Raw genomic sequence first — 10620 nt, forward strand, 5'->3', positions numbered from 1 at the left:
ACCGACATTTGCTGGAATTCCTTCAATAAGAATAAGAATCCAAAAATTTCGCAAGTGCCCAGTTCTTAAACAAAATTCTAAGAAAATATAACAAACACCGGATGGGTGTAGAAATCAAATTTTCCTTAATCTGTTGCTTCGAAAAATATGCTATGATCTTGAAATTAAGAAACCTTCCACAACTTTTTTGATTTTGGAATCTTGGATTTCATGTAAACTAACGTTATCCTTATCTTGAGAAGTACACTTAAAACAAACATTTTGTAATAAATTTTACTTCCAAATGTATATAATAGTAATAAATATATTCATCATTTAGTCGCGGATCGCGTTTTCTTCGTACGGACCTTTCTCCCCACCGTTGGCGGAAGCTGTCTGGCTACAGGAATCTTTGTTTGATTTGGCCCTTCTAATGTTTCCATTTCACCCTTAAGGTCTGCGGTGGATTCACGAGAAGGCTGCTCCTCAGATGAAGGACCATGTGAAGTAGAACGAACATTATTCTGACGCTAGAATAATTGACAATCTGTTAGGTAAACTCTGTAAGTTGAATCCCAATTCGCGTTGGTCTACAGTAAGAAGATCTGTGATTTCTTTAAGGCAGTCGCGATGTTCTTCCAGATGTTGCATCACCTCCGCTGCTATTCGTCGGTCGATGTTGTTCTATAAACGGAAACAGAATAATCATCCTTGAGTGCACATCAAATCTAGAGACGGCAACAAACCACAGACCTGTCTGCGATAACGCTTGGTGCACATCCACGGCAGCAAAATGTTTATAAAAACAACCGTCCCGACAAAGACGCCCAACGCCAACGACTCCAAACGGAAAAGGTCGTCAGTATCGTAAAAGAATTTGACTCTATGCCACAGAAGCTTCCACGGACTTATGTCATCCTGGACCGCTAACCACGGCAGATTGAAGAATTTAAAGATTTCCATTTGGAGAACTTGGGGCGAAATGTGACAACAATTCGTATCGAAACAAAACAATCCTAATATGACATCTGTTCCAGTTCAATCATCGACTACTCTGATTGTGGGTATGTCAATTATCAATTCTCTACGATGGCGTCGTCCAAGATGAATACACAGCAGTGGTGTATTCATCTTGGTGTCGTCAGTAGAATGTTGGACTAGGTTGGACTCAACGTTCCAGTTATGGGTGCGGAACTTTTGAAACAATCCTAATGGTGGTGCCAGATATTTTTCGACAATCGACCTGTCAAGCGCTTTAGATGAAAGTTCTCGTTATTTGTCATGATACGAATCTGATAGAAGGTAATTGGCGCATTATTTTTGAATTTGAGGCCAAGTTTGTTCATAGTAGTTAATTTATTATAGTCATGCGTTGATTTGAGAACCACAACGTCGAGATTAATCAGAAGAAATGTAGAATTTCCCAATCTTCGGTGGTTTTTTTATGTTTCACGTTGTCTGCAGATCGGTGCAATTGCAATTAAAAACTTTCAAAGACCACATTCTTTGGCGGAAGTCAAGAGTTTCTTAAGTAGACCTGTGCTCCGCCGCCGCCGTGAAAAATGAATCGGTGCGCTGCCGTATGAAAATTGAATTTTTCATGAAAAAAAAATCCCGGAGCAGTTCATTGGGGAATTCTCTAAAGAAATATCCAAAAGAGTATGTAGAGATATTTCTGGAAGAGTTCTTGAAGAAATTTCTTGTGTGTATTTTTGAGAGAATTCTTGGAGAATTTCTAAAGACGTCTAAAGAAAAAGTGGAATAATTTTCGGAGTATTTTCTTTATGGTACAGTGTTTACTTTTCAGTTAACGAATGCCGTTTGATAACTGCAACGCATTTTAGACGTCAAACGGTTGTCAATCGACGTCAGATGCAATAAAAGTGCATCTAAATGTGCAGTGCAATGCAGCTGTCATTGAGTTTGACGTCAGTTTGAAGTTTAGCGGTCCGATAACTGCAAAACTGTTGCAACTATCGAATTGCAGTTAAAAAGCATTGCAGTTAAATGACTTGCAGTTATCGAACGTCTACTGTATTTTAGAGGAGTTTTCAAGGAAATTTCCAAAAAAAATTCTGTAAGGTTTTTTGGGCGAATTCATGGAGAAATTCTGGAAAAGTTTCCAAGGGAATTGCCTGGGAGATTCTTGAATGTTGTGATGGAGTTATCAGAAATTTTTTTTGGAAGGATTCCTTAACAAATTCCTGGAGGAACTTCCGGAGGAATTCCTGGAGGAACTTCCGGAGGAATTCCTGGAGGAACTTCCGGAGGAATTCCTGGAGGAACTTCCGTAGGAATTCCTGAAGGAACTTCTGGGAGAATTTCTGGAGGAAAATCCAGAGGAATTCCTGGAGGAACTTCCGGAGGAATTCCTGGAGGAACTTCCGGAGCAGTTCCTGGAGGAACTTCCGGTGGAGGAATTCCTGGAGGAACTTCCGGAGGAATTCCTGGAGGAACTTCCGGAGGAATTCCTGGAGGAACTTCCGGAGGAATTCCTGGAGGAACTTCCGGAGGAATTCCTGGAGGAACTTCCGGAGGAATTCCTGGAGGAACTTCCGGAGGAATTCCTGGAGCAACTTCCGGAGGAGTTCCTGGAGGAACTTCCGGAGGAGTTCCTGGAGGAACTTCCGGAGGAGTTCCTGGAGGAACTTCCGGAGGAGTTCCTGGAGGAACTTCCGGAGAAGTTCCTGGAGGAACTTCCGGAGAAGTTCCTGGAGGAACTTCCGGAGAAGTTCCTGGAGGAACTTCCGGAGAAGTTCCTGGAGGAACTTCCGGAGAAGTTCCTGGAGGAACTTCCGGAGAAGTTCCTGGAGGAACTTCCGGAGAAGTTCCTGGAGGAACTTCCGGAGGAGTTCCTGGAGGAACTTCCGGAGGAGTTCCTGGAGGAACTTCCGGAGGAGTTCCTGGAGGAACTTCCGGAGGAGTTCCTGGAGGAACTTCCGGAGGAGTTCCTGGAGGAACTTCCGGAGGAGTTCCTGGAGGAACTTCCGGAGGAGTTCCTGGAGGAACTTCCGGAGGAGTTCCTGGAGGAACTCGCGGAGGAGCTCCTGGAGGAACTTCCGGAGGAGTTCCTGGAGGAACTTCCGGAGGAGTTCCTGGAGGAACTTCCGGAGGAGTTCCTGGAGGAACTTCCGGAGGAGTTCCTGGAGGAACTTCCGGAGGAGTTCCTGGAGGAACTTCCGGAGGAGTTCCTGGAGGAACTTCCGGAGGAGTTCCTGGAGGAACTTCCGGAGGAGTTCCTGGAGGAACTTCCGGAGGAGTTCCTGGAGGAACTTCCGGAGGAGTTCCTGGAGGAAGTCGGGGGAGTTCCTGGAGGAACTTCCGGAGGAGTTCCTGGAGGAACGTTCCGGCGAGCTCCTGGATCTACTCTCGGAGGAGTCCCGGCGGGCACTCCCGGTGGAGTTCCTGGAGGAACTTCCGGAGGAGTTCCTGGAGGAACTTCCGGAGGAGTTCCTGGAGGAACTTCCGGAGGAGTTCCTGGAGGAACTTCCGGAGGAGTTCCTGGAGGAACTTCCGGAGGAGTTCCTGGAGGAACTTCCGGAGGAGTTCCTGGAGGAACTTCCGGAGGAGTTCCTGGAGGAACTTCCGGAGGAGTTCCTGGAGGAACTTCCGGAGGAGTTCCTGGAGGAACTTCCGGAGGAGTTCCTGGAGGAACTTCCGGAGGAGTTCCTGGAGGAACTTCCGGAGGAGTTCCTGGAGGAACTTCCGGAGGAGTTCCTGGAGGAACTTCCGGAGGAGTTCCTGGAGGAACTTCCGGAGGAGTTCCTGGAGGAACTTCCGGAGGAGTTCCTGGAGGAACTTCCGGAGGAGTTCCTGGAGGAACTTCCGGAGGAGTTCCTGGAGGAACTTCCGGAGGAGTTCCTGGAGGAACTTCCGGAGGAGTTCCTGGAGGAACTTCCGGAGGAGTTCCTGGAGGAACTTCCGGAGGAGTTCCTGGAGGAACTTCCGGAGGAGTTCCTGGAGGAACTTCCGGAGGAGTTCCTGGAGGAACTTCCGGAGGAGTTCCTGGAGGAACTTCCGGAGGAATTCCTGGAGGAACTTCCGGAGGAATTCCTGGAGGAACTTCCGGAGGAATTCCTGGAGGAACTTCCGGAGGAATTCCTGGAGGAACTTCCGGAAAAATGAATCGGTGCGCTGCCGTATGAAAATTGAATTTTTCATGAAAAAATAAATCCCGGAGCAGCTCATTGGGGAATTATCTAAAGAAATATCCAAAAGAGTATGTAGAGATATTTCTGGAAGAGTTCTTGAAGTAATTTCTTGTGTGTATTTTTGAGAGAATTCTTGGAGAATTTCTAAAGACGTCTAAAGAGAAAGTGGAATAATTTTCGGAGTATTTTCTTTATGGTACAGTGTTTACTTTTCAGTTAACGAATGCCGTTTGATAACTGCAACGCATTTTAGACGTCAAACGGTTGTCAGTCGACGTCAGGGTAGATGCAATAAAAGTGCATCTAATGGTGCAGTGCAATGCAGCTGTCATTGAGTTTGACGTCAGTTTGAAGTTTAGCGGTCCGATAACTGCAAAACTGTTGCAACTATCGAATTGCAGTTAAAAAGCATTGCAGTTAAATGACTTGCAGTTATCGAACGTCTACTGTATTTTAGAGGAGTTTTCAAGGGGATTTCCAAATAAAATCCTGTAAGGTTTTTTGGGCGAATTCTTGGAGAAATTCTGGAAAAGTTTCCAAGGGAATTGCCTGGGAGATTCTTGAATGTTGTGATGGAGTTATCAGAAATTTTTTTTGGAAGGATTCCTTAACAAATTCCTGGAGGAACTTCCGGAGGAATTCCTGGAGGAACTTCCGGAGGAATTCCTGGAGGAACTTCCGGAGGAATTCCTGGAGGAACTTCCGTAGGAATTCCTGGAGGAACTTCCGGGGGAATTTCTGGAGGAAAATCCGGAGGAATTCCTGGAGGAACTTCCGGAGGAATTCCTGGAGGAACTTCCGGAGCAGTTCCTGGAGGAACTTCCGGTGGAGGAATTCCTGGAGGAACTTCCGGAGGAATTCCTGGAGGAACTTCCGGAGGAGTTCCTGGAGGAACTTCCGGAGGAGTTCCTGGAGGAACTTCCGGAGAAGTTCCTGGAGGAACTTCCGGAGAAGTTCCTGGAGGAACTTCCGGAGGAGTTCCTGGAGGAACTTCCGGAGGAGTTCCTGGAGGAACTTCCGGAGGAGTTCCTGGAGGAACTTCCGGAGGAGTTCCTGGAGGAACTTCCGGAGGAGTTCCTGGAGGAACTTCCGGAGGAGTTCCTGGAGGAACTTCCGGAGGAGTTCCTGGAGGAACTTCCGGAGGAGTTCCTGGAGGAACTTCCGGAGGAGTTCCTGGAGGAACTTCCGGAGGAGTTCCTGGAGGAACTTCCGGAGGAGTTCCTGGAGGAACTTCCGGAGGAGTTCTTGGAGGAACTTCCGGAGGAGTTCCTGGAGGAACTTCCGGAGGAGTTCCTGGAGGAACTTCCGGAGGAGTTCCTGGAGGAACTTCCGGAGGAGTTCCTGGAGGAACTTCCGGAGAAGTTCCTGGAGGAACTTCCGGAGAAGTTCCTGGAGGAACTTCCGGAGGAGTTCCTGGAGGAACTTCCGGAGGAGTTCCTGGAGGAACTTCCGGAGGAGTTCCTGGAGGAACTTCCGGAGGAGGTCCCGGAGGAGCCTCCCGAGGAGTTCCTGGAGGAACTTCCGGAGGAGTTCCTGGAGGAACTTCCGGAGGAGTTCCTGGAGGAACTTCCGGAGGAGTTCCTGGAGGAACTTCCGGAGGAGTTCCTGGAGGAACTTCCGGAGGAGTTCCTGGAGGAACTTCCGGAGGAGTTCCTGGAGGAACTTCCGGAGGAGTTCCTGGAGGAACTTCCGGAGGAGTTCCTGGAGGAACTTCCGGAGGAGTTCCTGGAGGAACGTCCGGAGGAGTTCCTGGAGGAACTTCCGGAGGAGTGCCTGGAGGAACTTCCGGAGGAGTTCCTGGAGGAACTTCCGGAGGAGTGCCTGGAGGAACTTCCGGAGGAGTTCCTGGAGGAACTTCCGGAGGAGTTCCTGGAGGAACTTCCGGAGGAGTTCCTGGAGGAACTTCCGGAGGAGTTCCTGGAGGAACTTCCGGAGGAGTTCCTGGAGGAACTTCCGGAGGAGTTCCTGGAGGAACTTCCGGAGGAGTTCCTGGAGGAACTTCCGGAGGAGTTCCTGGAGGAACTTCCGGAGGAGTTCCTGGAGGAACTCGGAGGAGTTCCTGGAGGAACTTCCGGAGGAGTTCCTGGAGGAACTTCCGGAGGAGTTCCTGGAGGAACTTCCGGAGGAGTTCCTGGAGGAACTTCCGGAGGAGTTCCTGGAGGAACTTCCGGAGGAGTTCCTGGAGGAACTTCCGGAGGAGTTCCTGGAGGAACTTCCGGAGGAGTTCCTGGAGGAACTTCCGGAGGAGTTCCTGGAGGAACTTCCGGAGGAGTTCCTGGAGGAACTTCCGAGGAGTTCCTGGAGGAACTTCCGGAGGAGTTCCTGGAGGAACTTCCGGAGGAGTTCCTGGAGGAACTTCCGGAGGAGTTCCTGGAGGAACTTCCGGAGGAGTTCCTGGAGGAACTTCCGGAGGAGTTCCTGGAGGAACTTCCGGAGGAGTTCCTGGAGGAACTTCCGGAGGAGTTCCTGGAGGAACTTCCGGAGGAGTTCCTGGAGGAACTTCCGGAGGAGTTCCTGGAGGAACTTCCGGAGGAGTTCCTGGAGGATTCCTGGAGGAACTTCCGGAGGAGTTCCTGGAGGAACTTCCGGAGGAGTTCCTGGAGGAACTTCCGGAGGAGTTCCTGGAGGAACTTCCGGAGGAGTTCCTGGAGGAACTTCCGGAGGAGTTCCTGGAGGAACTTCCGGAGGAGTTCCTGGAGGAACTTCCGGAGGAGTTCCTGGAGGAACTTCCGGAGGAGTTCCTGGAGGAACTTCCGGAGGAGTTCCTGGAGGAACTTCCGGAGGAGTTCCTGGAGGAACTTCCGGAGGAGTTCCTGGAGGAACTTCCGGAGGAGTTCCGGGAGGAACTTCCGGAGGAGGTCCTGGAGGAACTTCCGGAGGAGTTCCTGGAGGAACTTCCGGAGGAGTTCCTGGAGGAACTTCCGGAGGAGTTCCTGGAGGAACTTCCGGAGGAGTTCCTGGAGGAACTTCCGGAGGAGTTCCTGGAGGAACTTCCGGAGGAGTTCCTGGAGGAACTTCCGAGGAGTTCCTGGAGGAACTTCCGGAGGAGTTCCTGGAGGAACTTCCGGAGGAGTTCCTGGAGGAACTTCCGGAGGAGTTCCTGGAGGAACTTCCGGAGGAGTTCCTGGAGGAACTTCGGAGGAGTTCCTGGAGGAACTTCCGGAGGAGTTCCTGGAGGAACTTCCGGAGGAGTTCCTGGAGGAACTTCCGGAGGAGTTCCTGGAGGAACTTCCGGAGGAGTTCCTGGAGGAACTTCCGGAGGAGTTCCTGGAGGAACTTCCGGAGGAGTTCCTGGAGGAACTTCCGGAGGAGTTCCTGGAGGAACTTCCGGAGGAGTTCCTGGAGGAACTTCCGGAGGAGTTCCTGGAGGAACTTCCGGAGGAGTTCCTGGAGGAACTTCCGGAGGAGTTCCTGGAGGTTCCTGGAGGAACTTCCGGAGGAGTTCCTGGAGGAACTTCCGGAGGAGTTCCTGGAGGAACTTCCGGAGGAGTTCCTGGAGGAACTTCCGGAGGAATTCCTGGAGGAACTTCCGGAGGAATTCCTGGAGGAACTTCCGGAGGAATTCCTGGAGGAACTTCCGGAGGAATTCCTGGAGGAACTTCCGGAGGAATTCCTGGAGGAACTTCCGGAGGAATTCCTGGAGGAACTTCCGGAGGAATTCCTGGAGGAACTTCCGGAGGAATTCCTGGAGGAACTTCGGAGGAATTCCTGGAGGAACTTCCGGAGGAATTCCTGGAGGAACTTCCGGAGGAATTCCTGGAGGAACTTCCGGAGGAATTCCTGGAGGAACTTCCGGAGGAATTCCTGGAGGAACTTCGGAGGAATTCCTGGAGGAACTTCCGGAGGAATTCCTGGAGGAACTTCCGGAGGAATTCCTGGAGGAACTTCCGGAGGAATTCCTGGAGGAACTTCCGGAGGAATTCCTGGAGGAACTTCCGGAGGAATTCCTGGAAGAACTTCCGGAGGAATTCCTGGAGGAACTTCCGGAGGAATTTCTGGAGGAACTTCCGGAGGAATTCCTGGAGGAACTTCCGGAGGAACTTCCGGCGGAATTCCCGGAGGAGATTCCTGCGGAATTCCCGGAGGAGATTCCTGCGGAATTCCCGGAGGAGATTCCTGCGGAATTCCCGGAGGAGATTCCTGCGGAATTCCCGGAGGAGATTCCTGCGGAATTCCCGGAGGAGATTCCTGCGGGATTCGAGATTCCTGCGGAATTCCTGGAGGAGATTCCTGCGGAATTCCCGGAGGAGATTCCTGCGGAATTCCCGGAGGAGATTCCTGCGGAAATCCCGGAGGAGAATCCTGCAGGAATTCTGGAGGAGATTCCTGCGGAATTCCTGGAGGAGATTCCTGCGGAATTCCTGGAGGAGATTCCTGCGGAATTCCTGGAGGAGATTCCTGCGGAATTCGGAGGAGATTCCTGCGGAATTCGGAGGAGATTCCTGCGGAATTCCTGGAGGAGATTCCTGCGGAATTCCCGGAGGAGATTCCTGCGGAATTCGGAGGAGATTCCTGCGGAATTCCCGGAGGAGATTCCTGCGGAATTCCTGGAGGAGATTCCTGCGGAATTCTGGAGGAGATTCCTGCGGAATTCCGGAGGAGATTCCTGCGGAATTCCCGGAGGAGATTCCTGCGGAATTCCCGGAGGAGATTCCTGCGGAATTCCCGGAGCGGATGCCTGCGGAGTTCCGGAGGAGATTCCTGCGGAATTCCTGGAGGAGATTCCTGCGGAATTCCTGAGGAGATTCCTGCGGAATTCTGGAGGAGATTCCTGCGGAATTCCTGAAGGAGATTCCTGCGGAATTCCCGAAGGAGATTCCTGCGGAATTCCGGAGGAGATTCCTGCGGAATTCCCGGAGGAGATTCCTGGTGAATTCCCGGAGGAGATTCCTGGAATTCCGGAGGAGATTCCTGCGGAATTCCTGAGGAGATTCCTGCGGAATTCCTGGAGGAGATTCCTGCGGAATTCCCGGAGGAGATTCCTGCGGAATTCCTGGAGGAGATTCCTGCGGAATTCGGAGGAGATTCCTGCGGAATTCCCGGAGGAGATTCCTGCGGAACTCCCGGAGGAGATTCCTGCGGAATTCCCGGAGGAGATTCCTGCAGGAATTCCTGGAGGAGATTCCTGCGGAATTCCCGGAGGAGATTCCTGGAATTCTGGAGGAGATTCCTGCGGAATTCCCGGAGGAGATTCCTGCGGAATTCTGGAGGAGATTCCTATGGAATTCCCGGAGGAGATTCCTGCGGAATTCCCTGGAGGAACTTCCTTCGGAATTCCTGGAGGAACTTCCCACGGAATTCCTGGAGGAATTTCCTACGGAATTCCTGGAGGAATTTCCTACGGAATTCCTGGAGGAACTTCCTACGGAATTCCTGGAGGAACTTCCTACGGAATTCCTGGAGGAACTTCCTACGGAATTCCTGGAGGAACTTCCTACGGAATTCCTGGAGAAACTTCCTACGGAACTCCCGGAGGAGATTCCTACGGAATTCCCGGAGAAGATTCCTACGGAATTCCCTGAGGAGATTCCTACGGAATTCCCTGAGGAGTTTCTTACGGAATTCCCGGAGGAGATTCCTACGGAATTTCCGGAGCAGATTCCTACGGAATTTCCGGAGGAGATTCCTACGGAATTCCCGGAGGAGATTCCTACGGAATTCCCGGAGGAGATTCCTACGGAATTTCTGAGAGATTCCTGCGGAATTCGGAGGAGATTCCTGGAATTCCCGGAGGAGATTCCTACGAATTCAGAGGAGATTCCTACGGAATTCCCGGAGGAGATTCCTACGGAATTCTGGAGGAGATTCCCAGGAATTCCCGGAGGAGATTCCTACGGAATTCCCTGGAGGAGATTCCTACGGAATTCTGGAGGAGATTCCATGAATTCTGAGGAGATTCCCATGGAATTCTCGGAGGAAATTCCTACGGAATTCTCGGAGGAAATTCTGAATTCGGAGGAGATTCCACGGAATTCCTGGAGGAGATTCCCACGGAATTCCCGGAGGAGATTCCCATGGAATTCTTGAGGAGATTCCTACGGAATTCCCGGAGGAGATTCCTGCGAAATTCCCGGAGGAGATTCCTGCAGGAATTCCGGAGGAGATTCCTACGGAATTCGGAGGAGATTCTACGGAATTCCCGGAGGAGATTCCTGCAGATTCCCGGAGGAGATTCCTATGGAATTCCCGGAGGAGATTCCTGCGGAATTCCCGGAGGAGATTCCTGCAGGAATTCCCGGAGGAGATTCCTGCAGATTCCCGGAGGAGATTCCTGTGAATTCCTGGAGGAGATTCCTGCGGAATTCCGGAGGAGATTCCTGCGGAATTCTGGAGGAGATTCCTGCGGAATTCCCGGAGGAGATTCCTGCGGAATTCCCGGAGGAGATTCCTGCAGGAATTCCTGGAGGAGATTCCTGCGGAATTCTGGAGGAGATTCCTGCGGAATTCTGGAGGAGATTCCTGAATTCGGAGGAGATTCCTGCGGAATTCT

General features: G+C 51.3%; 1 protein-coding gene across 1 annotated transcript; it reads right to left on the bottom strand.

Annotated features, from left to right (window-relative positions):
* Positions 1 to 282: 282 nt before the first annotated feature.
* On the bottom strand, positions 283 to 1021 carry LOC134211678 (uncharacterized). The gene is made up of 3 exons (XM_062688802.1): positions 733 to 1021; positions 574 to 663; positions 283 to 509 (listed from the first exon to the last, which is right to left on the bottom strand). The coding sequence occupies exons 1-3, from the start codon at positions 940 to 942 to the stop codon at positions 312 to 314; spliced, it is 498 nt and encodes a 165-aa protein (XP_062544786.1). The 5' UTR covers positions 943 to 1021; the 3' UTR covers positions 283 to 311.
* Between the last annotated feature and the right edge of the window lie 9599 nt (positions 1022 to 10620).

This window comes from Armigeres subalbatus, chromosome 1 (genome assembly GCF_024139115.2).
Source record: "Armigeres subalbatus isolate Guangzhou_Male chromosome 1, GZ_Asu_2, whole genome shotgun sequence".
NCBI lineage: Eukaryota > Metazoa > Arthropoda > Insecta > Diptera > Culicidae > Armigeres > Armigeres subalbatus.

Coding starts and splice junctions, on each gene's coding strand:
- LOC134211678 (XM_062688802.1), bottom strand. CDS start 942: ATGGAAATCTTTAAATTCTTCAATCTGCCGTGGTTAGCGGTCCAGGAT. Junction 664..732: donor CCAAGCGTTATCGCAGACAG/GTCTGTGGTTTG, acceptor TTCCGTTTATAG/AACAACATCGACCGACGAAT. Junction 510..573: donor AAATCACAGATCTTCTTACT/GTAGACCAACGC, acceptor CAATTATTCTAG/CGTCAGAATAATGTTCGTTC.